At 35.1% G+C, this 25629-nt stretch overlaps 1 protein-coding gene across 1 annotated transcript; it reads left to right on the plus strand.

Annotated features, from left to right (window-relative positions):
* The first annotated feature begins 17163 nt into the window (after nt 1-17163).
* LOC136975541 (uncharacterized) lies at nt 17164-22001 on the plus strand. Its single transcript, XM_067270615.1, has 4 exons — nt 17164-17575; nt 19984-20129; nt 21056-21248; nt 21318-22001. The coding sequence occupies exons 1-4, from the start codon at nt 17164-17166 to the stop codon at nt 21932-21934; spliced, it is 1368 nt and encodes a 455-aa protein (XP_067126716.1). The 3' UTR covers nt 21935-22001.
* The last annotated feature ends 3628 nt before the right edge of the window (nt 22002-25629 follow it).

The raw sequence follows: 25629 nt of genomic DNA on the forward strand, positions 1-25629 counted from the left end.
ATTTTGAAAGTGAAAGGATCGTGAGATGAAGGTAGGGAGGTAGATGGGTTTCCTGTAAATCTGAGTAGACAAGCGTCCCAGTTTGTTGGTGACCTGGAGGTCCAGGAAATGAACGGAGAGGACGTTGTCTTGTTCAAGACGGAGTACTAAGCCGACGGGATCGTGGTTGATCGCCTGTAAGAAATCCAGAATGACGGATTTATCCTGCCAAATTATAAAAATATCGTCAATATATCTGGTATACAGGTGAATTTGGCTGGTGAAGGCGGGAAGGACGGTGATCTCGAGTAGACGTACTACTAATTTGCATAAGATACTACATAAAAGGCCATGTTAAGGACGCGGACAAACACATATTGAAATTAACCGACCATCTCTGCCATTCATCTTTTTTTCTCCTTCGAAGAAGAAACTTTCCTACAAAGTAAAGGTATCCCTATGCTAGCCACACACTGAATTTAATTAGATTCCTGCGACACACCATAATTTTTAAATTAAATATACCAACAACAAATTGCTGAACTTTACCGGCAAAATTTAAAATTTTGGTGGCGTCATCTATTATCATATTTTATTTTAAAAACGTTTATATTCTTAAGCATTTTGCTATTTTATAATAGTTAATTTTGAGAGTAGGGATGGGTTTATAAAAATATGTAAATGCTAATAACGAGTAAAATTGCCATTAAGTTCGACCCTACTGGAGATACACACGACCCCCATTATCTCCCCACCCAACTTGACCTTTAACTACCAAAATTGAATAGCATTACTCCCTTTAATAAACAAACCTCCTTGTACTCCAAGCCAAAAGTGGCTTCATCGTAAAACAAACCGCCATATTGTAAGTTTGTTTTTCTTTTGAATTCGACGTCGGAAAAGAGAAGGCAAAGAAAGAATAACATCAAAACGATAAAGAAAGCATTCAATTAGGTTTATTTATCATAGGTTGTGCAGCTGCAGTTCCTATATCATGTTTCAAAATCGTGTCAAATTTTATCCTCCGAGATTTTTGCAAATCTCTCGTGTGTTGGCGTGTTTTTCGTTTAATACTTCAGGATGGAGTAATGATTAAACAACGAAATTTAGCATGGTTGTAGCTTCTATATAAGGAAATTGATGCTGTTAAATTTTGGCGATTAAATGTCGAAAGTGAGGAGATAAAGCAGCAATTCCCAATCTTTTTTTGACCAGGGACCACTTTGATTTCATCGTTGTTAGCAGGGACCACAAGATTTAAGAAAAATAAACTGTCAATCTAAAAATAAACTTTAATCAAAACTTTTAACATAAGTAATCGTTAAACTCAAGAGTAACATGCTTTAACAGTACTATTATAATAGAAAACATAACATTTTTAGTATAAATTAAATTCAGTTTGTATCAATGTAAGAATAATAATTTAAAATCAATAAAAGTTTTAAATCTTTCGCGGACCATATTTTAGCTCTTGCGGGCCACTGGTGGGGAACCACTGAGATAAAGGAATGTAATAAGTCGTATCTCGAGAGAGGTAAGACTTAATGAACATTTTATTCTTATTGGCATTTAAACTTTTTTTAAAAATTGTTTTTTTCCCAAAATGACCAATAAATAAAGTATACATACATAACAGTGGACGTGCGTTTATACACATAGTGTATATATATATATATGTGGAAAGTAGAGGAAAATATATATAGAAAAGTGCATTTAAACGTGACGTTTCTATATATGAAAACAAAGATTTATGAAAGGAAATCTGTAGAAAAGTGCATTTAATTCCGTATATAGAATCCTTACATGGAAAATTAAATGAACTTTTCTACACATTACTTACATAATACACCATTAAAATAAATAATTTCTTAATTACTTTAACGTTTTAAGCGATGCTCCTCGACAAAATAGTATCGGTTTAATGAAACTTTCATAAAAAATAGCATTGTTTACCAGCTAACAGTTCAGACTCGTGCAATTAATAATATACATTAACAGTATAACATGTCTAATACAGTATTAGTTTAAGATTAACATTAATGTCTAGAGTCACACAAGACACTGGAGCTTATACGCAACTTTTGGAATTAATAACAGTAAACATTTATACTTTATTTAGCTGAAAATAATACTCCCCAAAATGTCATTTTCTAATAAAACACGTTGGTAAATCTATATATTTACAAATAATGTACATACTTTGCAGATAAAATGTAAATGCTCTACAAATCATCACCTTTCTTGCTATTGTTAAGGCTATATATCTGTATATTAAATTTTGATAATGTTTTCACTGCCGTATATAATAACTAGCAGGTAGGCCCGGCGTTGCTCGGGCAAAAGTAACGATAGCGAAGATTAAGATTATTACATTATAGTCACAAAAAACAGAGTAATTTCATCAACGAACTAAGTTTTTCTAAAGAAAAGTCGAATTTGAAAATCGAATGTTCTAATATTGTTCGATTTTCACGACGTGTTCTGATTATATCCTTCGATTTTCATCGAATATCATAAAGAAGAAAGGTCGAGAAAAACCAAACTAATCTGTTTAAATTTGAAAATCGAATATGTTCCAACATATTACTCTTTTTCTTTTCTTTTTTTCTTTTTTTTTTCAAGCGCCCGTAAATCTTGCACGTCGCTTTCTCTCGTTCTCCATTGTTACTCAACACTTTCATTGTTACTTAACACTATCATTGTTACTTAACACTTTGGTACTTAAATCTAGTACCCTAACTGTGTACCAAATTTCAACTTTCAACTCCTAACCGTTTTAGCGAATATTAAGATTATTACGTTATAGTCAACCTTACCGGTTTTCACAGAATGCAAGAATTGGGTCCTCCCTGTTTCCAGACTAATTACAGAATTTTTAGATAGGTCTAAAAATATGTTCGATTTCCTGCAAAAACGAAAAAAATTGCATCTGCGTCTTGCGCGTCGCTTTTTCTTAACACTTCCATTTGTTACGTAACACTTTTATCGTTAATTGAAGTGTTAAGACTTAATCCTGTCCCTCTCCCCCGTGGAAAGAAATTTCAAAAAATCTCTTCTTAGTGTGCGTTCTCGTAACGTACCCTAACTGTGTACCAAATTTCAACTTTCAACTCCTAACCGTTTGGACACGTCTCGATAATGTATATAGAAGCTTTAATCCCGTCCTTCCCCCCGTGGGGAAAAATTTCGAAAAATCCCTTCTTCGTGTGCGTTCTCGTGACGTACCCTAACTGTGTACCAAATTTCAACTTTCAACTCCTAACCGTTTGGACACGTCTCGATAATGTATATAGAAGCTTTAATCCCGTCCTTCCCCCGTGGGGAAAATTTCGAAAAATCCCTTCTTCGTGTGCGTTCTCGTGACGTACCCTAACTGTGTACCAAATTTCAACTTTCAACTCCTAACCGTTTGGACACGTCTCGATAATGTATATAGAAGCTTTAATCCCGTCCTTCCCCCGTGGGGAGAAATTTCGAAAAATCCCTTCTTCGTGTGCGTTCTCGTGACGTACCCTAACTGTGTACCAAATTGCAACTTTCAATTCCTAACCGTTTGGGCTCTGCGCTGATTATTATTATTTGGGTTAAGTGACATATACTCGGTTAACACCGGTGGCTATGTACTATGCCGGACCAAAGTCAAGGCATAGTAACCAAAACAGAAATTAAAGAAGTGTATCAGTGTGTGTGTCTGTATTCAGGAATTTTCTCACAATATGACATGTATTCAATACAGTGGCCTTCTGTAGTGTGATGTATATGTTTCTATTCAATTGTAATGTGCCCAGGCTTTTGTGTAGTGTGTGTGGTATGACACCTGTACAGGAGAGAACAACAGGTACAATAAGCACCCTATCCATCCTCCACAGATGCCTTATTTCCTGGGCGAGTTCTGTGTACTTGCTAATTTTTTCAGTGCATGCGTTTTGTATATTGTGAGTGTTTGGAATGGATATGTCTATAATGTATGTGATTTTATTGTGTTTGTCAATGAATGTGATGTCTGGTCTGTTGTGGTAAATTGTTTTATCTGTGATTATGGCTCTGTCGTAGTACATTTTGTGCGTGTTGTTTTCCAATACTGTCTGTGGAATGTATTTGTAGTATGGTTTGTAAATGTCTACTAATTTGTGTTTCTTTGCAAGCTCTTGGTGTATTATATTTGCTACTTGATTATGTCTGTGTAAATAATCTGTCTGTGCCAAGAGCTTGCAACCAGAGGTGATGTGTTGTATAGTTTCTGGCATGATGTGACATTTTCTGCATGTGTCATTTGTGAGTGTTGTATCTTTGAGTATGTGTTTTCTGTAGTTTTTAGTATTTATGACCTGATCCTGTATGGCAATCATGAATCCTTCCGTCTCTCCAAAGAGGCATCCCCGAGCTAACCAGCTGTTTGACGCAGTTTTGTCAACAAAATCCTGGGCCAGATCGTAAGGATGCTTGCCATGGAGTGCCTTTCGAGCCCACGATTGCTTAATGGTGTCTATGCTTTTTATATGTTGTGTTGTGTCCATATGATGTGAGTGTAAGTTTAATGGTGTGTTATTCGAGTCTGCTAGAGTTACTGCTTTATGTAATTGTGATGTTTCTTGTTTTTTGTAGAAAAACTCTCGCAGTGACTGTATTTGTTTGTAGTGAAGGTTAACTATGTCAATCAGGCCACGTCCGCCATCTTTACGTGGAAGGGTTAATCTTTCTGTGGCGGATTTAGGATGATGTTGTTTATGCTTAGTAAGTGTTGTTTTTGTTTTCCTTTGGAGTTGCTCAAGATCTGTGTGAGTCCAATGTATAACTCCAAAAGAATATGTGAGTACTGGGATGACATATGTGTTTATTGCTTTGACTGTGTGTTTTGCATTTAACTGTGTTCTGAGAATAGCATTTAACCTACTTTGGTATTCTTTAATTAATCTTTGCTTTATTTGTGTATGTTCTGTTAGTTTGGCCTGTTGAAATCCTAAATATTTGTAGAACTCGCCCTCTTCCATGGATTCAATAACGTCTCCATTTCCAAGTGCAAAATCTTTTTTCTCCAGGATACCTTTTTTTATGTGACGTGTTTTGCATTTATCTAGGCCAAATTCCATTTGTATGTCCTTGGTGTATGAATGTGTGATTTGTAGGAGTTGATGAAGTTGTTTTTGTGTGGATGCATAAAGTTTTATGTCATCCATGTACATGAGATGTGACAGTGTATACTGTGTTGTTTTTTCATGCCTGATATTGTAGCCATATTGTGTGTTGTTTAACATGTTGGATAATGGATTCAAGGCTAGGCAGAACCAGAGAGGACTCAAGGAATCTCCTTGAAAAATTCCTCGCCTAATAATGATTTAGTTTGTTTGTATGGAAGTGTTATGAACCCTGAGATGTAGTGTTGTTCTCCAGTGCTGCATAGTGTTTTGGAAGAATGTAATGAGTGATGGATGTATTTTGCACATGTGTAGAATATGTAGCAGCCAACTGTGTGGAACACTGTCGAATGCTTTTCTGTAGTCTATATATGCCATGTGTATGTTTCTGTGTTGTTTGTGTGCTTGCCGTAGAATGACTGAATCTATGAGTAACTGTTCTTTGCATCCCTTGTGATTTCTACGGCAACCTTTTTGTTGTTCCGTTAGAATGTCGTGTTCTTCAACATGTTTGTATATTTTGTTTGCAATACAGGATGTCAATAATTTGTAGAGTGTTGGAAGACATGTAATTGGTCTGTATTGTGTGGGGTCTGTGGTATTGTTGTTTTTAGGTTTCATGTAGGTGATGCCCTGAGTAAGAAAATTTGGCATGTCTTGTGGATTGATGATGATGTGTGTTAGGTGTTTAGCTAGTTCCTGGTGCAGTGATGTGAACTTTTTGTACCAGAAATTGTGAATGTTGTCTACACCAGGTGTCTTCCAGTTGTGTGTTCTGTTAACAGTGTATTGGAAATTATGTATGCTTATTTCAACACAGGGCATAGTTGGTATGTTGTGTAAGTTTTTGTTCTCCTCCTCGATCCAGCCTGCTTCAGCATTGTGCGTGACAGCACTGGACCAAAGAGAAGACTAATATGTTGTGAGTTCTTCTTCTGTTGGTGTGCCACTGTGCTGTGTATCAGTGTTTGCTTTGTTATTAATTTGTCTGTAAAAGAGTTTTTCTTTGTTTGTAAATAATTTATTTTGTTGTTTTCGTAGTGTACATGTTTTGTATCGTTTGAGTCTACGTGCTTTGGCAGCAAGTTTTTGTTTTAGTGTATCAATGTATTCTGTAATGTGTGTGTTGTGACGTTCATGTTTTGTGTGTGTTTTTATTTTCTTGAAAATGTTTTTGAGCTGTTTCCTTAATTTGGGTGTTATGTTGTTTTTAGTGTATTGTGTCAGCCTGCCTAATTGCTGTCTAATGTCATTTATTTGTGTTTCTATTCTTCTCTGCCAGGTAGGCTTGTGATAGAATTGTGTTTTCTGTGTATTTGTCTGTAATTGTACTTTCAGTCCATGTTGTGTCACTACTGTGACTGCCCTAGCATAAACTAATGTATAAATGTCTGAGAGTGTAGAAATTGAATGAATGTAGTGTGGTAGTAAGTGAGTGTTTACATAATTTAGTGTTTTTCCTACTTCCTTCGACGTGTTGATTTTTGGTATTCGTGGTCTTTGTGTGGGATCTGTGCCTGTATATTTAGTGAGTGTTTCCTGAAATATAAGTGAGAGCGTATTAACTAAATCCATGTCTATGTTATCAGTGATGGATGAGGAAGTGTCTGTAGTATCATTAGTGGTAATTGTTGTATGTGTGTTATTATCAATGCTTGTTACTGGATTATCCTGACAGGTTACGTGATCTTCATTAATGTTAGATGTTTCTGTCTGTTGATGTATTTGATCAGCAACCTGTTGTTTGATAAGTTCAAGTGTTGTTTGTGGAATAAGGTTGTTGTGTATAATTGTTCTTTTTTGATCAACAACCCTTTGTTCGGTGACAGTGAGATGAGGATACTGTTGTGTGAATCTATGGTATAGTTGTTGTCTGTATGCTGTCATGTTTGTTTCGAGTTTTGTGATCGTGTAGTAAGTACGGATGATAAACTCGTTCATTTCTGCCTCTCAAAGAGCGTGTAGCAACAGCTGAGAAGTGCTATGGGTCGGTAGCTTTCTGGTTTTTCGCATGATTTTCCAGGCTTTAAAATGGCTATTATTTTAGATTTCTTAAATTCTTGTGGAAGTATACCATTCCGGAGTATGTCTGTGAAAAATAGTGCTAGCCATGCTCTTGTGTTCTTGCCAGTATGTATTAAGAACTCAGGATGTATTCTGTCAAAGCCAGGGGCCTTACTAGGTTTTAGTTTCTTCAGAGCCGTATCTATCTCTTCAACTGAGAAAGGTCGGGCGTAGCTTGATACAGATGCTGCCTTTCTTTTCAGAGCTCTAAGTTGACGTTTCACAAATTTAGTGTGGTTTTTATCAGGTTGTACTCGAGATTTTAAGATAATATGGTTGGCTATTTGGTCAGGTGTGACTTTGGGCTGTTCTTTAGTTACAGCTGTACTCCCTCCTAGCTTTCTAAGAAGGCTCCAAGCTGCTCGGCTGGAATGAGTGAAGTTTAGATTTTCAACAGTGTTGATCCATTTTTGTCTGCGGATGGTATCGAGACTGGACAGGAGTGCATTAGCAATTTCTGGGTCGTTGTTCTCCTGAAACTCATTGAAGAGTATTTCACTCTCTTCTGTCCATCCAGGAATGTATTCCCTTCGAAATCCCCTTGGTATACTACACTTCGCAGCACACAGTACTGCTCCAATGAAACGTTTGTAGCCATTGCTTTTTGGTGGGATCCAACGTATGCACCTCTCTAGCTTAGTGGAGAACAGCTCCCAGTTAGCTTTTAAAAAGTTCCATCTCGGGTGAGGGGTAGATTTTATCAAAGGGATAGTGATGCCGATTTCAAGCAATACTGGCCTATGTTGGCTGTGTGGGAAGCTCTCAAGTACCCTCCTCATGATGGGCAGAGGGTGGCCTCTATCATCACAGCTCACAAAGCACAGATCTGGATTATAATCTCTTCTCCAGGCTGCTGATCGAAATGTACCTTTGTCCTTGGCATCAAATATCAATACTAGATTGTTTATTTCCGCCCATTCAGTGAGTCTCAAGCCACACTCATCGCTAGTAGCATAGTTCCACTCTTCACTGTGGCTGTTAAAGTCCCCTACATAGATGGAAGGATGCACAGTGGAGGGTAGAACAATTTCCGGCCAGGGGAGACCAGGAGGCTTGTAGACATTTGTAATTGACACATTGTTCACTTTCGTTACGACCATGTGGATGTTTTCTTGTATGCCCTGTGATAGTAAGTTAACGTTTTTGATGGTATTGCGTACATATGTTGCAACACCATAAGAACTGTCATATGTTACGCCTATTGCAGTGAATCCCGGGATGTGGCATCTTTTCCGGAACTGGTCTTCATTTGATACATGTGTCTCTTGGACGGCAACGACATCAACATCGTTGTCCAACAGCAATTTTGACAAGTATTCACATTTTGCTTTGCTCATACCCTCTATGTTAAGCTGGCAGATCTGCATGGTGGTTCCGAGTACACGGGAGTGTGACCCTGAGCTCTTAAAAGAGCTGTTTTTGAAAGTTTGCGGTGTCATGTATGAGTAGCCAGGAGATCTTTTCAGATAGACTGGCTGCCAGAAGATTGCTGCTCGTTTAGCACCACCCAGGGGTCACGTGTAGGGTACTTAATGGTTAAACCTACGGACGTGAGCAACACCAACCCCCAACTCGCCTCGATTATATATATAGATAGGAATGATATTTAATACCATACTATACAATAATAATAATAATAATATAAATATTTATAAATCTAACATGAATTAGTAATGGAAAATGTAATATTATACGAGTATAATCCTTTAATATTAAATATTTTACATATAAAATTTTGGGGATACTATAGTATATATCTGAAGTGATACTATTTAGTGAGTATATATCTGAACAGAGGGGACCGAGACGAGTTCAACGATACCCTACTTTTGGACCGGAGACGAAAAATAAAAAAGTTATCATACTTTTTTCCAGCGATCGCGCGATAATAGGGAGTCGCGTCGCTCTCTCCGCTAAGTTGGCCTCGCTATCGCGATCGGGAGTCGCGTCGCTTGCCGTTAAAATTGCCTTTAGTAGACGTTTTCCCCCTTTCTTTTACTTTGTTCAAGAACTACCGTGAATCAATAACTAGTGACGTTTAGCACATGGCGGCCTGCCGGCGGCTCCCCTCCGGGAGGTCAGTCGGGAGCACGAACAGTCGGAACGGCCGCCACGTTCGCTGCCATAAGTAACATTAACCGAAATGGCGATCGCGCGATGATCGGAAGTCGCGTCGCTCTCTCCGCTCTCGTATCGCGTGTTTAACCCTCCTGGAGATGACCGTAGTCCGACGTCATGGTTTGCAGACTTTACCGCAAGATGGCAGTACTAGCAACTATGGTGCCGTCTTCATGAGAGCATTAAAAAAGTATGGTAACTTAAAAAGTATGATAACTTTTTATTTTTCGTCTCCGGTCCAAAAATAGGGTGCCGTTGAACTCGTCTCGGTCCCCTGAGTTCCAATATATAATCAAAGTCCTGAAATTCCATAGGGGGTAATCTATAGTACACCCAAAATGTTAAGTTATTTAATTAATTTTTGCCTAATTTTATGGAATTTCTGTAACAGATTTGGGAAGGGCCTGTTACGTTTACAGTTTAGGGCCATAACAAGTCTAAGTCCGGCCCTTATTTTTCAATTAAGGGCCGGATTTAGACTTGTTGCGGCCCTAAACTGTAATACCTAACAGACCCTTACCCTCTATCAAGTAACAATATGTGTAAAAATGTGAGGCCCTAAGGCCTAAGCTATAGACCCATAAGGCAGGCCTAAGTTGCAGCTTGCTTAATTTTATGTGCAAATCCTTCATCCGATTACTGTTTATTTTTGAGATTTATTATTTCTTGAGTACAGAAGTATGCAAAAATTAATTTCTCAGGTAACAAGAGCAAGAAATTTGCATGATGGAAGTCAATTTATGTGGGCTATGTGCCAAATACATGGGTACGAAGCTCGGAAGTTGATATAGATTGAGTTAAATTACTCAAGCTATATCAATTTCCGAAGATTGAAATACTATGATGTTATAAATTTTCAACAAGGAATTTTATTTAGATTAAAACGTTAAATTACATCTTCCGTATGCATTTCGCCTCAAACACCACGAGGCCTGTACGGTGGAAAATGCCACAACCACAGTCATTTCGATCACTTTGCAAATATGAATGACCATTAAAAATATCCAAATTTTAATTTATAACACTGAAAAATACGTCGAAGAAATTAAAACTGTTATTATGAACTTTGATTGCAGATTTCATGGTTTAAAAACGAAATGAAAATATTGTTCATGTCTATATTTTTTTCCCTTTAAAAAAGATTTAAATGTTGAAATTTTGGCTACAATGTGTTTCATTGCAGCCAAAATTGCTTATATTTTCGATATAGAAAAAAAAACCTATGTGGAAAATGAAATTTAGGCAGAGCATTAGCGAAGCCTTTTCCATGTGGCTTACAGAATTGTGTTCGTTTGAAAAATATGAACCTTTGGTAACACACAAGAAAACAGACTAATCATTAATAAATAAATAAATAAATATATATATGTATATATATAATTGTTTGTAAATATCTTTTACTTAATAACACTATTTTATGTTAAACTACATTTCTACCTGTCCTATGTCCTCAATTAGTAGTTTGAACTTGTAAAATATGGCAAATCTGATGGGTAGATCGCGACTAATTTTAAATGCAGAAACACGTTGGCCACTCCCGATCTAGCTCTTCAACCTAAACTTTTATTTCGAAAATTTGCTTGCCCTAAATCACCTAAATAATATATCTCCCAGGGAGTAGTTAAGAAGTGTGACGTGGCAGAATTCCTTTGTTTCTAGTATATTTCGAGTGAATTTCGAAAGATAGTCGTGGAGAGAGAAGAACGGACGTCCGAAAGTAGGAAGAGAAGCTAAATTCTGCCGAAAAGGAAAGAACGGAGTGAAACGAATACGATCCTGTTAACAAAGTAAGAAAGATTGAAAAATTGAGTTACAATATAAATTTATAAATTATAAAATTTACTAGGTGTAGTGATTATTTATTCCAGTCGTTCGCTGGATAGATTAGCATGGATTTTAATGAAATATCTCGGAATATTTGTTAAGAATGAAATAATAACATTATTATATGTAAATTAGTTCAAACCGAATAGAGATTTGAAAACAAAAGCAATTAACACGCGAAAATTTCTGGATTTTTATCCATTCTTAATTAACTCTCCAAATTGTCGAATGTACGAGCAACATCAAAATCATCGGCATCATCGCTGTTTGAGAGCAATATCAATTTCTTTACAATTCAATTGGCAAAACTATAGAAACATACAATGATTTAGAAACTAAATCACTATGGCACACTTTATATCATATAATTGCAGAAAACTTACTGGTGTTTCACCTAAAATCATGTTTGTATCATTCTCCCGATTAGAACAGACTTGGTTATAAGACAATCTCGGGTTTGATAGTATTAATCAAAACACCAATAGGTTTTCTGCATTTACAGTATATAAAACAATAGAAACTTACCATTATGCGTTTTCTTTAATTTTTCTTTTTAAAGACACATATTTGATAGTCATTCGCAAAACACGTAGAATTTTTTTGTCGCCGACCCATATATAAAACTCTATAAGCAAAAAACATTATACCGACTCTGCATTCAAGCTACTATTGTTTAAAGCACGTGTTCGTCGCGAAGTGAGACGGCGGACGAGTACAAAACGCATCTACGCCAGTCGGTCATGTCACATTGTTAGAATTTTCTACTCGCTGAACACTTTCTTTCGGACCATTTACTAACCCTTTCTTTCTTTCGATACATTTACTAACACGTGTGATTCGCCTCTCTTGGGGCTCCGAGGAGTCCCCAGACCACAGTTCGATAAGATATTGCATTAGTTACGTTTCCGGTAATACCGTAACATTCTACAACATATAAGAATAGGATTAGAATACGAGTAGGTATCTATTTTAATTTTTAGTATAAACCACGTGTTAAAAGCAGAGCCGTCAAGATGAGGGAGTCGGAAAATTTCCCAGAACCCGTAGTGGTTCCTACTCCCATAAAATTAATGTAAATTTGAAATTTAATAATTCTACTCTGCTTTTAAATGATATATTTTACTCCCTTTTTCCTTTGTCTTAATAAACCGAAATTGACTTATGTTAGCCTATATTTATTTACGTCAAGACATTCGACATATTTTGTCGTATCTGACTGCTATTTATCTCGATAATTTTTATTCTTTAATAGAATTATTGTCGTTAGTCAGGCGTTTTGTCTGGTTGTTACAGGGTATTAGACGAATTCGAAATTTTACTTCAAATGTTCATGTTCACAAGCATAGGCAGGGCCGTTCCGACCCGGGGGTGCAGAGGGTGCGGGGCACCCGGGCGGCAAGCCTAGGGGGCGGCGCGAGCCGCCTTAAAAAAAAGGGAAAAATTAATTTATCATTAAATTAATATATATATATTATTTAATATTATCATTATAATAGTACATATATTCAAATAATATTAGAATAGTTCTATTCTAATATTCTAATATTATTTGAATATATGTACTATTCTAAATATTATTAATTCTATTTCAAATTCAAATTTTATATACACAACTTATTCAGGCCACAACAAGTGGCAAGTATAACAGTTTCTTGTTTTAACTCGTCTTAAGCTATTTTTCACGTCGGTCGCGAGGAAGATTTTACAGGAAAATACTCGTCTGTGGTCAAAGCATAGAAATGCACGCACCGGGATAATTTCTTTTATTTTAATTTTAAACGTGTAATCGTGTAAATCGCAACAGCTTAAAAAGTTTTTGTTTGATATCGTGGTTAGAGAGACAGTAAAAATTAAAGGTGAGTGCATACATTAATTTGATTATAGGCCTATTTTGCTTTTGCGCGGTTAAATAAAATTTAAATAATATTTTGTTAAATTAAATTTATATTGTGTAACAAATTTATAACTTAAATAATAATACCAACATAATAACAATAGTAAAACATTTTTTTTATTAGTAAAATATAGTTTAATTAAAGATTAGCATAATCTTAATATTTTTTTGTTTTGATTAAAAATGTTGAAATTTTCAGACAAAATAAAAAATTTAAAACTTAAATTTACTTTATTTTGTTTATTTGTAAATTTTTAACAACTTTGGGGGAAGGGGCGGCAAAATTATTCTCGCACCCGGGCGGCAGATACCCTAGGAACGGCCCTGAGCATAGGTATTTGATAAGATCTTATATAGCCTACATATCTTTTGTATAAACAAATATATATATATATATAAGTATAGCAAACTAATCATTAATACCCACTTTTCCTTATCCTCTCGCACTGGGGAATAGGGATCGAATTCAGGCGGTCGAAATATCTAAGGAATTTTTCAGTGTGCGGTCCGAACGGGATATTTCGGGCTCCGTCGCTCATCATGCGTCCACCCTTATTTTGGATCTAGCCGAACCGGTGGTGGGTATGCTTTAACCCTCCCTTACTTTTCCAATTATCAACCAGCGATCAACCAGACTGCAGAGCAGTGTTGTTGAGTCTGAGTCGGTGTGTAGTAAAATTCTTTCGTCTCCGGCAATCCTCGAATTTTACTGTTTTTACTGTGAAGTATGAAAAATACTTTTTAATTAGTATCTAAAAAAATTTCTTAGAAAACGGACACTTCGGTAATTTTAGATATTAAAATATATTCACCTGTAGAGGCCATTTTACGCCTAAATCTGGTCTTCGCGTCGCGTAGGGCGTCGCATCGCGTCCGACAGAATTTAGTAATTTAATAGTTATTTAAGCTTCTTTTACACGTAAAAATACTGTTAATGGATAATATAATTTAACTTAAATTAATTTGACAGCAACTAAGCTCGCCAACTTTTATGCGTATCATGCGCGACGTGCTCTATACTTTTAGAAAATAGTTTTTATAATTTAAAACACATCGCCTAGAAAGCCATATTCTCTATATAATGTACGGCAGCCTAGATATGTTTTTGCTATTACCCAACAAAGATTACAAAACATGGCACAATACCCGACTGACTTTGCATTTGTAAAAATGCTCTTTTCCAGGAAAAATGATATATAACTGATAAACTCATACAGTGTAAGTACTCTCACGTGTAGTAAAATTGTCACACAACATTCTGTCACCCTATCTCCCCTAAAATTAGCACAGTTAGTATTGACCAAGTGCAATCTCTCATTGCTTTACTGCACTTCAGAAAAATGAAGTTTTGTCAACTGTAACTGTTGAAAATTAAGAAAAATATTAACATTTTCATGATCTGTTGATTGGTGACAACACTGATCTGTTTTTTTTTTTTTTTTTACTGTGAGCTCCCCCTATTTTTTGTTCTCTTCCCGTCTTTTCTTTTTTCTCTTCAGACGTGTGAAGTTGTAGTGCTCCTTTTTCTATTTGTTTAAATAAAAGTTTTTGTTAACTAGAGAAGTGTGTGTTAGAGGTTCTGACATCAAGTCTCAACAGGTTATGGGCCCAGATCGCTTTAACTGCACGATGGAACTTTCTAGACTTCACATTGGGTATTTATAAGGCAAGTCTAACTGGTCGACTTGGAAGTATAAAATTTGCATCGTGTTAAGGAGTATTACTGGTGCATTGGATGTTGTTGAAGTAAAAATTTCGAAACCGAAAGAATTAGATTCCGAGGCTTCAAAGGAAGAAAGAACAAGGTATGAAAAAGAACTATTAAATTTTACTGATTACGATAGTAGTGCCTTGTTGGTTTTAACTTCCCGTTTTTCTGAAGAAACTGTAAAGAAAGTCATGCGTTTTACAACAGCGCGAGACGTTTGGTTAGAATTACATAGATTATTTGAAGGTGTCTGTGAGGACAAGGCTTACGATCCTTGTATGAGATTTTTTGGTTAAAAACGTCAAGTTGGAGATGATATGGCCAACCATTTATCAAAACTAAAAAACATTTGGAATGATTTGAATATAGAATTGACAAAGGATGAAGGAATGAAAAAGTTGCCAGATTTATTGTTAATTTGTAAAGTCTTGGATACTTTACCTGACGACTATTTTTCATTTAAGTCAAGCTGGCTTCTTATTTTAAAAAAGGATTGTACCATAGATAATTTAACTGTTCAATTGTGCTCGTATGAAAGAACTCCACTTAAGGTTACCTGCTGTGACTCCACGTGGTGCTAACTACAGGGGAGTCACAACGGGAAGGATTGATCCTCGTTGCCGATTGGTTGATTTCCACTATCAGTGACTCACGTATGACGTTTCAATTTGTGCGTTCTTATCAATGTGAATGACTGTATACAAATCTAACGAGATAGGTAAAGATGTAGTTGAGTATCGCTCTAGGCCAGTGTTCCGCGACGGGTGTGCCCTCACTAGGTGAAAGGTGTAACGTGAGCATATTCTATTAATTTCAAGTTTTATTTATATATTTTTATCACAGTTGTGTTTCTTATGCTTGTATTTCAAGCATAAGCAAAATGATGTTTGTTTATTCTTTATTACAAGCCATGTATTTTTATGTACTTTAAGAAATTAAATGTAAAATAAATTTGCTCACGGGTGTTGTCTGTTTAATAATAATAATAATAGGTTGGTGGCCTTACGTAATTCTATTAATACTATCATATCATATTCTTTTGAGGGAATAACCTTTTGGTGTGCCGTGTTGAGACATGTCGAATCATGGGTGTGCCGCGAATAGAAAAAGGTTGCGGAACACTGCTCTAAGCCACTGCTCTAGGCCATACGTTCGTTAGAAATGATCGTTGACGTTAAGTAGAAGAAAGCTTATTAGAACAACATTCGTTTCATTCAGTATCGCTTCCCACGGTTCTTAACCAGGAATCCGTAAGCTTAGAAGGGTGAAAATCAATTTTAACTTTCATATATTTTAAATGTACTGCATTGTTAATTATTGTGTTAAGAAAGAAGCACTATGTCACACAGTAGTGACCAAAAGTAGAGCTACCCTTGACATATGTTTTAAAAATGCGACTTCTATTTTGTTCACCACCTACCACATAATATTGTAATAGTTGAAAAGAGCACATAAAAAAGAGTCAAAATACTCAATTAACTCAAACAGATTTTATTTTAAATCTGATTTACAAAAGAAAAAACGAAGTTTTTCTATTTTACACTGACAAAAGTAGAGCTACCAAAGGAAGTATGCAGATTTGTTCAGTATTTTTAGGACAAAATATTAGTATTTTGTGGTGTAACCAGAGCTTCTGATCACTGCATCACATCTACGTTCTATTGAATCAACTAAGTTGTCTGGAGGAATACAATTATCAAATGATATCAAACAAAGAATGGTAGATATGGATTTGAAGGAAAAAAAGACTTTTACTGAAATTGGTAAAATCTTTAATGTGCATAAAACTGTTGTTGCGAAAGTGGTGAAATGTTTTCAAATATATGGGACCATTGTTTATGCCATAAAGTCAGGTAGGCCACGAAAAAGAACACCACAGTTGGATCGTTTGATCAGGCACACGAGTGCAGCCAACCTTTGAGTGCTTCACATATTAAACGTGAAGTGGGTAACCCAGATATAAACTTAAGGACTGTACGAAGACATTTAACTAGTTTTGGATTACATGGCAGATGACCAGCACAGGAACTCCAGAAGATAAGACGATCAACGATCAAATAAGGTCCAAAATACCCTTTGCTGTAGTAGGAAATGAGGAGCATCACGAGATCGATGGAAATAAACTGTACGGAGATTCGTTGAGGGTTCGTAGACATCGAAAATAAAGAGCATTCCGAATTATCGGATCTCAGAGATATGCTAATAAAGACTCATATGATTGTTTGTTTGTTAAATTATGGCAATCTGCCTGCTTTATAAATGCAACCGGATTCAGGCGTCACAGACGTAGAAAAAATCCGAAAAACTTCACGTGGTAAGCCCGTCCCTAACCAGGTGCGAACCCACGACCGAACTCCCAGTGTTCAGGAAACGGAATCGCACTGGTATGATTGGTATGATCGAAGTTATCAGATTATTTTTCTACAAAAAATTTCGTCGCGATGCTCTTAATGCAAGATAAATGGAAGATTCAAAACAGCAAACAGGCAGAAGAAAATAAAACTGCTGCTCGGAAAACAGTATTAGCGAAAAGTAAAGATTTTAGTAGGAAGAGATTAAGTCGAACGATTATAAATAAACAGAAATGGGGAGTCGGCGGAAAAATACGACTCCCGAATCAGTTTTTCTTTTTAAATCGATTCCGACTGTTATCCCTACGCATCGAAAATGGAAAAAAGAGATCGCCCGATTCCGTTTCAAACATCAGCAAACAAGGAAGTATCGCAAAAGAGCCAGAAGAAACGGAATCTTTGATTATAGAATCAATCATCGATAATGCTGTTTCTGACGTTTCGACTAGAGTTTCCGAAAATGTTATCGAAGATCCGTCTAAAAAGAAAGCTTTTGAAAAACGTAACTGAAGAAAATGAAATAAGTGTTTCAAAATTTAAAATTTCTTTTTTCAACATTCTATTTTTTCTGTTGTTATTGAAATTTTCTTGAGATTGTGAAATGTCTTGAGAAACGTTTAAAACAGGCCTGGCCAACCCAAATTGTTTTCCGGGCCACTTTGATCACGCGTAACATTACGGTGGGCCACAATTTAGGCAAACATGCTTTTAAAAAAGTAAAACAAATACAAAATGAATAAGATTTTATTGTTATATCAAGAGTTCGTACTCGCACTTGCGCATTATAACAATGACACATGCAAATTTTCATTTATTTAATTGTTTTAGTATACATATAACGGAAAACAAAAGTTTTAATAGATATATAATATCACTTAACGGGCCACACAATTTAACGTGACGGGCCGTGGGTTGGCCAGGCCTAGTTTAAAACAAACCTTCAGTATTTTGGAGGGGTCAGTTCATCCCTGCAAAATTTAGACCCCGCCCGCCTCTGGGATTTGGTGGGGGGGCAAATTTGTAAATTCAAATGGAAACTCCCATTTTTCTGAGCAGATTCGGATTCTACGTCAAAAATTATGTAGGGTTTATCTAAAACGTATTCTTAACCAGGTGTCAGTAAGCTTGGAATGGTAAAACTCAATTTTAACTGTCATATATTTAAAATGTATTGTTAATTATGGTGTTAAGAAAGAAGCACTATATCACCATTGGCGTAGCCAGGATTTTATGGAAGGGGCCTAGTAGAGGCTGTAATTTTCTGGGGAGGGGCACCAGGTTAACTGGGGGGGCCATGCCCACCCATGCCCCATCCTGGCTACACCCATGTATATCACCATGTTTTTTATTTTAATAAATGTATTTCTATATAACTGGTTTATTTTGTAATTTTATTTTATGCATAAAAACATTGTTCCGAGAAGGGAAACCGCGACCTTCACCTTACAAACAAGATTAAGAACCCCTGTTCTAGACATATTGGGACATTTGTCTGAACTGTATATTAATTTTTCTTCTGATCCTCCCAGATCAGAAGAAACCTTAGTTACTCCATTGCATTGTAGTGTTAAAAACGTAACATTAGGTAGTGACAATGTATTTAAAACTAGCAGGTAAGTCCGGCGTTGCTCGGGCAAAAAGTAACGATAGCGAAGATTAAAATTATTACATTATAGCCAATCTTACCCGTTTTCACAGAATGCAAGAATTAGGTCCCCCTGTTTCCAGACTAATTAGAGAATTTTAGATGGGTTCTAAAAATGTGATCGATTTCCCGCAAAAAACCGCATCTGCGCCTGTAAATCTTGCACACCGCTTTCTCTTAACACTTCCATTGTTAAGGAATAAACGTCTTTCATCCCCGCGTAGTACTCTACTAAAACGCAGTTAAAAACAAAAAATTGCATCTAAAATAGTACAGCGGAAGCTGAGTTCTTCAGGATAAGCTATAATCCTCTCTCTCTCTCCCCTGTGGGGGAATTTCGAAAAATCCCTTCTAAACGTTCTCGTGACGTATCCTGTGTACCAAATTTCAACTTTCAACTCCTAACCGTTTGAGCTCTGCGCTGGGCCCAGAACACTCTCCAATACTCTGGAATGTTCTGGAATGTTTCCCAATAATCTGGGATGTTCCCGAACGTTCCAGAACATCCCGGAACATTCCAGAATGTTCCAGAATGCTCTCGAATGTTCTGGACTGTTCTAGAAATTTCTAGAGGGCGAAACTTCCAGCCCTTATATCTTCAACAGCACGCCCTTCAGGTAAAAACGGGAACCTTTTTCATGGATGGAGGATAGAAGGCTACCACACCATATAACTCCCTTGATCGTACCGGGACTCGTTTTTGAGTTTTAGCGGCACGCACATTGTACACTTACTTTTATAATATATATTGATTACATCATACATTTTAACCATACCTGCATTATCCATCATTTTTAGAAATCTTATTTTCTATCATGAATAAAACGAGTAAATGACCAGATGAAAGGAATAGGTGTTCCATTGAACTTATCAAAGCAGAATTGTTTATGTGTCAATCAAAAAAGCAGTTGCATACAATTTGTGAAAAGGTATAAAATGGTGTAGTACTATTGAAATGCACAAAGAATGATAAAAAATATAAGTACAGATAATGAATGATCAATATAACACAATATTGAGCATCTCGATATGGGGCAACTCTAGTGACAAGGGTAATACTGATAAAAATGATACGGAATGAAGTTTTGCAACACAGCTGCTTACACTTCGTCTAAATAGGGATTAATTACCCTATATTTTAAGATAAATATTAGAATTCATAAATTCTTTTCCTTTACAGAAAATTTAAGAATGCCGGAAGATTCAAGAATACTAGAAAATTCAAACGGAGAACGGAAACCGTTAAGAAAGCAATGTCTAATTAGGGGAATCACAATACTTGCCAGATATATTGCCTGAAATATTTAAATATCTGACAGATACAGAATTATTGGACTGCCGTCAAGTGTGTACCACGTGGAAAGCTATTGTTGAAGACATTATGTATCAGAAAGTAACAATAGCTATTAGGGTAATAATAAAATTGTTTCTTTCACTTAATTTTCAGCTATTTTAATTATTTAAAATTATAAAATTCTTTTCAAAATAATATTTTTTTTAATTTAAGGAATTATCATTTATTACAAAATACATTTAATTATAGAAATTATATTGATATTTTTTTTCAAGATATTCTTAGTACAGGTCTTCCACTCGAGCAACATTCTCTGATTTAACATTATATTTATTAAATTTTGTGATAATTCCAAAGAAAAACTTTGGACTTCGTTAAAAAATTACGGTTAATTTTCCAGCTAAAACATTTGTTTATTCTTAGTAAAAGTAATTCTGTATATTATTATATGAAATATTCTGTATTTCTCTGGGCTTACTCTGAGAGTCAGAAACTTATTGTGTGGGTTTGAACGAAGAAAAACACTAGGCAGGTTCCTTTTTTTTTTTATTTACTCAAATGTATTATTTCAAGCCCACCAGTCGCCGAATGCATAAAACGACTGAATACTGGTAGTTTGTTGGTAGATTCTCGCCTCGCCGACGGACTGGCCACCTGGAGTTTTCCGGGTTTTTCACGTTAATAAAGAACAATACCATAACAAAATTGCACAGACGGTGGCAGTGGTGGGCGTCTAATTTGGGGCCTGTCGCAAGAGGGTAAGCGGCACGCAACCCTAATAGAATCGCTTTTATTTCGTATAATGTTTTGATTAGAGCTGGTTTTGATAAAAACATTAATTTTAACTTAAAACTTATCAAAAACAGTGCTGATCGAAACATTATAACAAAATAAAAGTGATTCATCTAGTGTTGCGTGCCGGGCGTTCTCTTGCGGCAAGCCCATATTAGTCACCAAGAGCCACCACTGCACTGGTGTTAGTACTGTATTGGCGTTTAACACAACGATATGAGATATTTAATTATGTTGTTTTATTTTAACAGACAATTCCGGTTTCCTTAATAGAATCGACATTGTTTCATCCTCAGAATATGCAACGTTATTTGCAATTAACAGATCGTTTTCAATGCGTTTGGTTTGTTTTGGAAAACTATCCGGTCCCTAGATGCTCACGTTGTCCCTATTGTTTGAAAGAACCAATTGAAAGTCGTATAGTGTGGGATCTCAGCAGACAGAGTAAGTATATGCAAATTCCAAAATGATAAAAATATGAATTTAATCATTAAAATATTTCATTTGGTTCAGGTATAATTCTGTTAGAAGGAGATGAAATTGAAATACAATTTGTAATCTTTCCAAAAGTTCCCGGTTTCGATGTTTTTCACTTTCCGTATAGAAAAACTGAATTATGTTTACCCAGTCAGAATTTAAATCATTACACGAAGAAATTTGCCGAAATGACGACATTTGAATGGCATTGCGTCATCTGTTACAGGGAATTCGGAAGCCATTTCTTTGACGAGAGCGATCGCTTTAATGATATTTACACAATTAGAAGAGAAGCATATTATATCGTTGGTTTTCATGGGGAAAGAGTAAATTCTTTTTCTGTTTATATCGAAAAGAAAACATGTGATTACAAAACCTTGATGAAAAGATTCGAGCGACTGAAATGTTTGAAACCCACAATTGTTCAGAAGAGATGTTTCGTGTATATAAATCACAGGGCCTGCTTCACTGTGATGTCTGTAATAAGTCTAGCTTTAAAAAATTCCTTTCCTCTTGTCAGTTGTATCGAGCATAAATATTATCCTTTTCATTACACGATCACTCCTAGTGAAAATTACCATTTTGATTGCAAAACGAAGGAATGGTGGGATAAAGATTTCCTTGCAGAAATCGTTTTCTTGTGGTGGAGTTAAAAAACTTCGTAATATAACGAATTAACAATACTGATCTGTGATTAATTTTAGTCAAGTGTTAATAAATTTGTTTATTAAGTGTTATAAATTTGTTTGTTGCATATTTCTTTAATTTTAACAAAATTTTTAAAATATTTAGCCTACATAGGGGCAAAAATCGATTTCTGGTGCCGCAGTTTCTATTCTTTTTTTTATGATTAAAAAATGTGTTGTGACGATTTTAAACTATTTCATACATATAGAGCAGATTATCAATTAAATACAACCTTTTTTATATTCATTGTTATAGCTTACTATTACATTCGTATTCAATATTGGAATGTGGTTGTCAGTTTAATTTAATCCTTTGTTTCTCGGGTAATATTTAATTATTTCTAATAGGACACAGCATCTTCTGATTTATACGTAGAAAACGTGTCCTCGCTACTGCAGTAGACTTATTTGTCTTGTTCATGTTTAAAACGTTGCTGGTGAAATTTTGAACTAATCATAATCATTTATAACGACACTCAAATCGTATTTTAACACATCTCTACTAATCTAAATCTCTGCTTCAAGTATTTACTATATTTACTACTTGAAGCAGTTTATTAGAGCTAATTCGATTCTTGTAACACGGAGGAAGAAAGACTTCTATAACAACGCATATAAGATATGAGATCACGGCGATTGTAATTAAAAATAACATTATAAAACATTAAATTTACATTGCATGAAACTTCATCTAAATGTCATGAAATAATTAAAACATTTCCTGTTGGTTATGAGAAAAAGAAAGTACATACTGTACATGCATATCTTCATGCTTATAATCCAATAAGGATGAACAGCAGGCAAAAGAAGATTACAATCTTACTAACTATCCATTCAGTAATTTTCTCCACACTTTCCTTTCCACCATACACACTTCCTTTGCTTCACACACATTCGTGCCTCTTCTAGTACACTTCCTCACATTGTCTTCCTGGCTAAACACCTTACGTTCTTTCGTATAGCCTACTCATATACTTGTTCCAACCAAGGACTTTCTCAGCCTTCTCCTACCATGTTTCCTATCCACCTTTTCCATATCTTCTCTTCAACAATTCTCATTTTATTCTCTCAACATGGCCGAACTATCATAGGGCCATTTTTCCGCCTTTTCAACCTATTCTCTTTCATTCCGTACTTTTCCTTGTTCATTTCTCACATTCCCTCTCTTTGTTATACCGTACACTCTACTCAAATACCTCATGTCACATGCAGTAATGCGACTCCTGTGACCTATATACAGCTATTCGAGCCTCTTTGGACAGATAAAAAGAAACTGATTACAAATAAACTACAATGACTTGGTCATATTTAAATTAGTAATTATTAAATTATTTATTACATTCTTTAATTTTTTCCTAATTAATTACAATAATAAAATTTTAACGACATTATTCAATAAAGTTATCGTGACTGGGAAGAAATATTCAAGTAATATTAACGATAATGTTAATTTATTTTTAATTTAAACATTAGTAAGTGTTTGTAATACATGTAAATATTACGTGCTTTTTTTCTGAGAGCTCAAGAAACCCTCACTAACATAATCACAAGTGATGGATAAAGTAAATTGTTATCGTTATTTTAAAAAATCCAGCAACGAGTTTAATAACTTTTCCGGTAAAACCACTTAAAATTGCGCGTAGAGCTATCTGTTATGATATTTTATTTAAAAAACTTCACCAACACCCCTTTCTACATTATGTGGATAAGCTCCATCTTTGAAGTTAATGTAGAATAATTGAGTTTTAAAGCATACTTTATTACTAACGAAATAAGAACACTTCATTTAACCGTTAAAGCCCAAAGTCCGTTGTGTGATAAAGTAGATTTTGCGAATGCTCGTGTTAAAAATTGACAAATTAGTTAGCTTATCTCTTATTACTTACGTTTGTGCAATTAAAATTAAGTACGTATGACAAGTTTAATTTCACAGAAAAGTCGTCTATATGTATTATTGCTTATGTACTCACCGTAGTTCTGAGACTGTAGCCTATACGATCTACCGTATTTTACGGACTATAAGACGCACCTTAATCTTTAAGCAATTTAAAAAAAAAAAAAAAAAATACCTATAAGACGCTACGGACTATAAGACGCACCTGAATTTTGGAGGCAATTTTTCGAAGAAAAAAGTGCGTCTTATAGTCCGTAAAATACGGTATATCGAATTAAATAAATAAAGTGTTTTTTTTGGAAAATACATTTTAATTGTATTTAATTATGTATAAAAAGTATTTTATAATTAACAGGGTGTTTATTTTCATGTACGGTTAGGAAATTTTGTCAGTTAAATCGAGCTTTTACTGTATTATGGATATACGAAGTAATTTGTCAATTATTCACTGATGTTATCTTATTACAATACAACAGACTAACAGTAACTTTGCACAACACTAGTTTTTTTTTTCAAATTGTGAACCGCAAACTCCCAGGGGTCATCAAATATGATGGGGAGTGTCCTTGAGCTCTCGAACAAGAAAAAAGTATCTTATTATATCATAGAATAAAAGAAAATGCTCGTTATATTTACTGTGTTAAAAACGCGTATCAAAGTTAAAATTAACCAACATAAAATTATTTAAATTAACATTTTTTAAACATAAAAGCATTATTTCAGAAATACCCTTCACAAATCACCCTTTTGGAGGTTTGGGGGTTAAATGCCTCGAACCACCGTTTCTAATAAACAACATAAGAATTATAATATTGATGAGTAATTTATACTTGAAAATTGATTACACATTTTAGAATTTATTTTCACTACTCACTGAGCAAATGAAAATACTCAAGCATTTTATTTATTTATTTATATCTTTGAAGTTTATATTTCAGTTATTTTTAAGTTTAATTTTTGTACTCAAAATTCTCTTACAGAAATATTCAAGAAAATGATAAATGTCGATTTTAGCAAGGAAGTCCGAACTTCTTGTTTGAAATACCATAGCGTAATTAGATAATATATAAGATTACTTATAAGTACGTGTTCAAAACTTAAGGAAGAACACAATTGTTAGCGATGACAGCTAGAAAAAGTTACTTGGTGACGAGCACTTTTTCAGGATGACTCAGTAATACTCTCTGCCGGGTATCGTTAAGCACTTTCCTCCTATTCTTCATCTATCTCCAACTGCTGTATTTATCTTTTTCACTAATGATTTAAGTTCATTTGTTTGATTTGTAAAGTCTTACAAGTTGTTGTGTATTAGACATTGAGTGACGGCTCTTGTCTGCATTCCTCTATGGTTCTCTCTCTATTCGTGTACAAATGTTCGTCGTTAAGTTTTGGACACGTATGTATAATGATATGCTAAGTATATACAAATAAATAGTTTTTAATTTTAAACTATAAAATTAAGTATAATTTTTTTAATTTCTGTTGGAATTATCATAAAACATAATTTTATCTTACGTAAATTGTAGTACAGTAGAGCATCGATTATCCGACCCCCGATCAACCGTCGCATCGGTTAACCGACCGCGTTCTAGTTGACAAATTCAATTGTCCTCTAGTGATGTGGCGCTACAATATTTGGCTACGTCTTGGCTACTTTAATATTATTTTTGCTAAATGTTTGCGTGTTTTAGCTGGAAACGCTGGCTCGACCATGAAAGGGAGGCCAGTATTTAAACGAGGTTTAATTTTCTACTTTTTCCTTTATTTT

Source organism: Centruroides vittatus, unplaced genomic scaffold (genome assembly GCF_030686945.1).
Source record: "Centruroides vittatus isolate TY-2023 unplaced genomic scaffold, ASM3068694v2 contig_374, whole genome shotgun sequence".
Classification (NCBI taxonomy): domain Eukaryota; kingdom Metazoa; phylum Arthropoda; class Arachnida; order Scorpiones; family Buthidae; genus Centruroides; species Centruroides vittatus.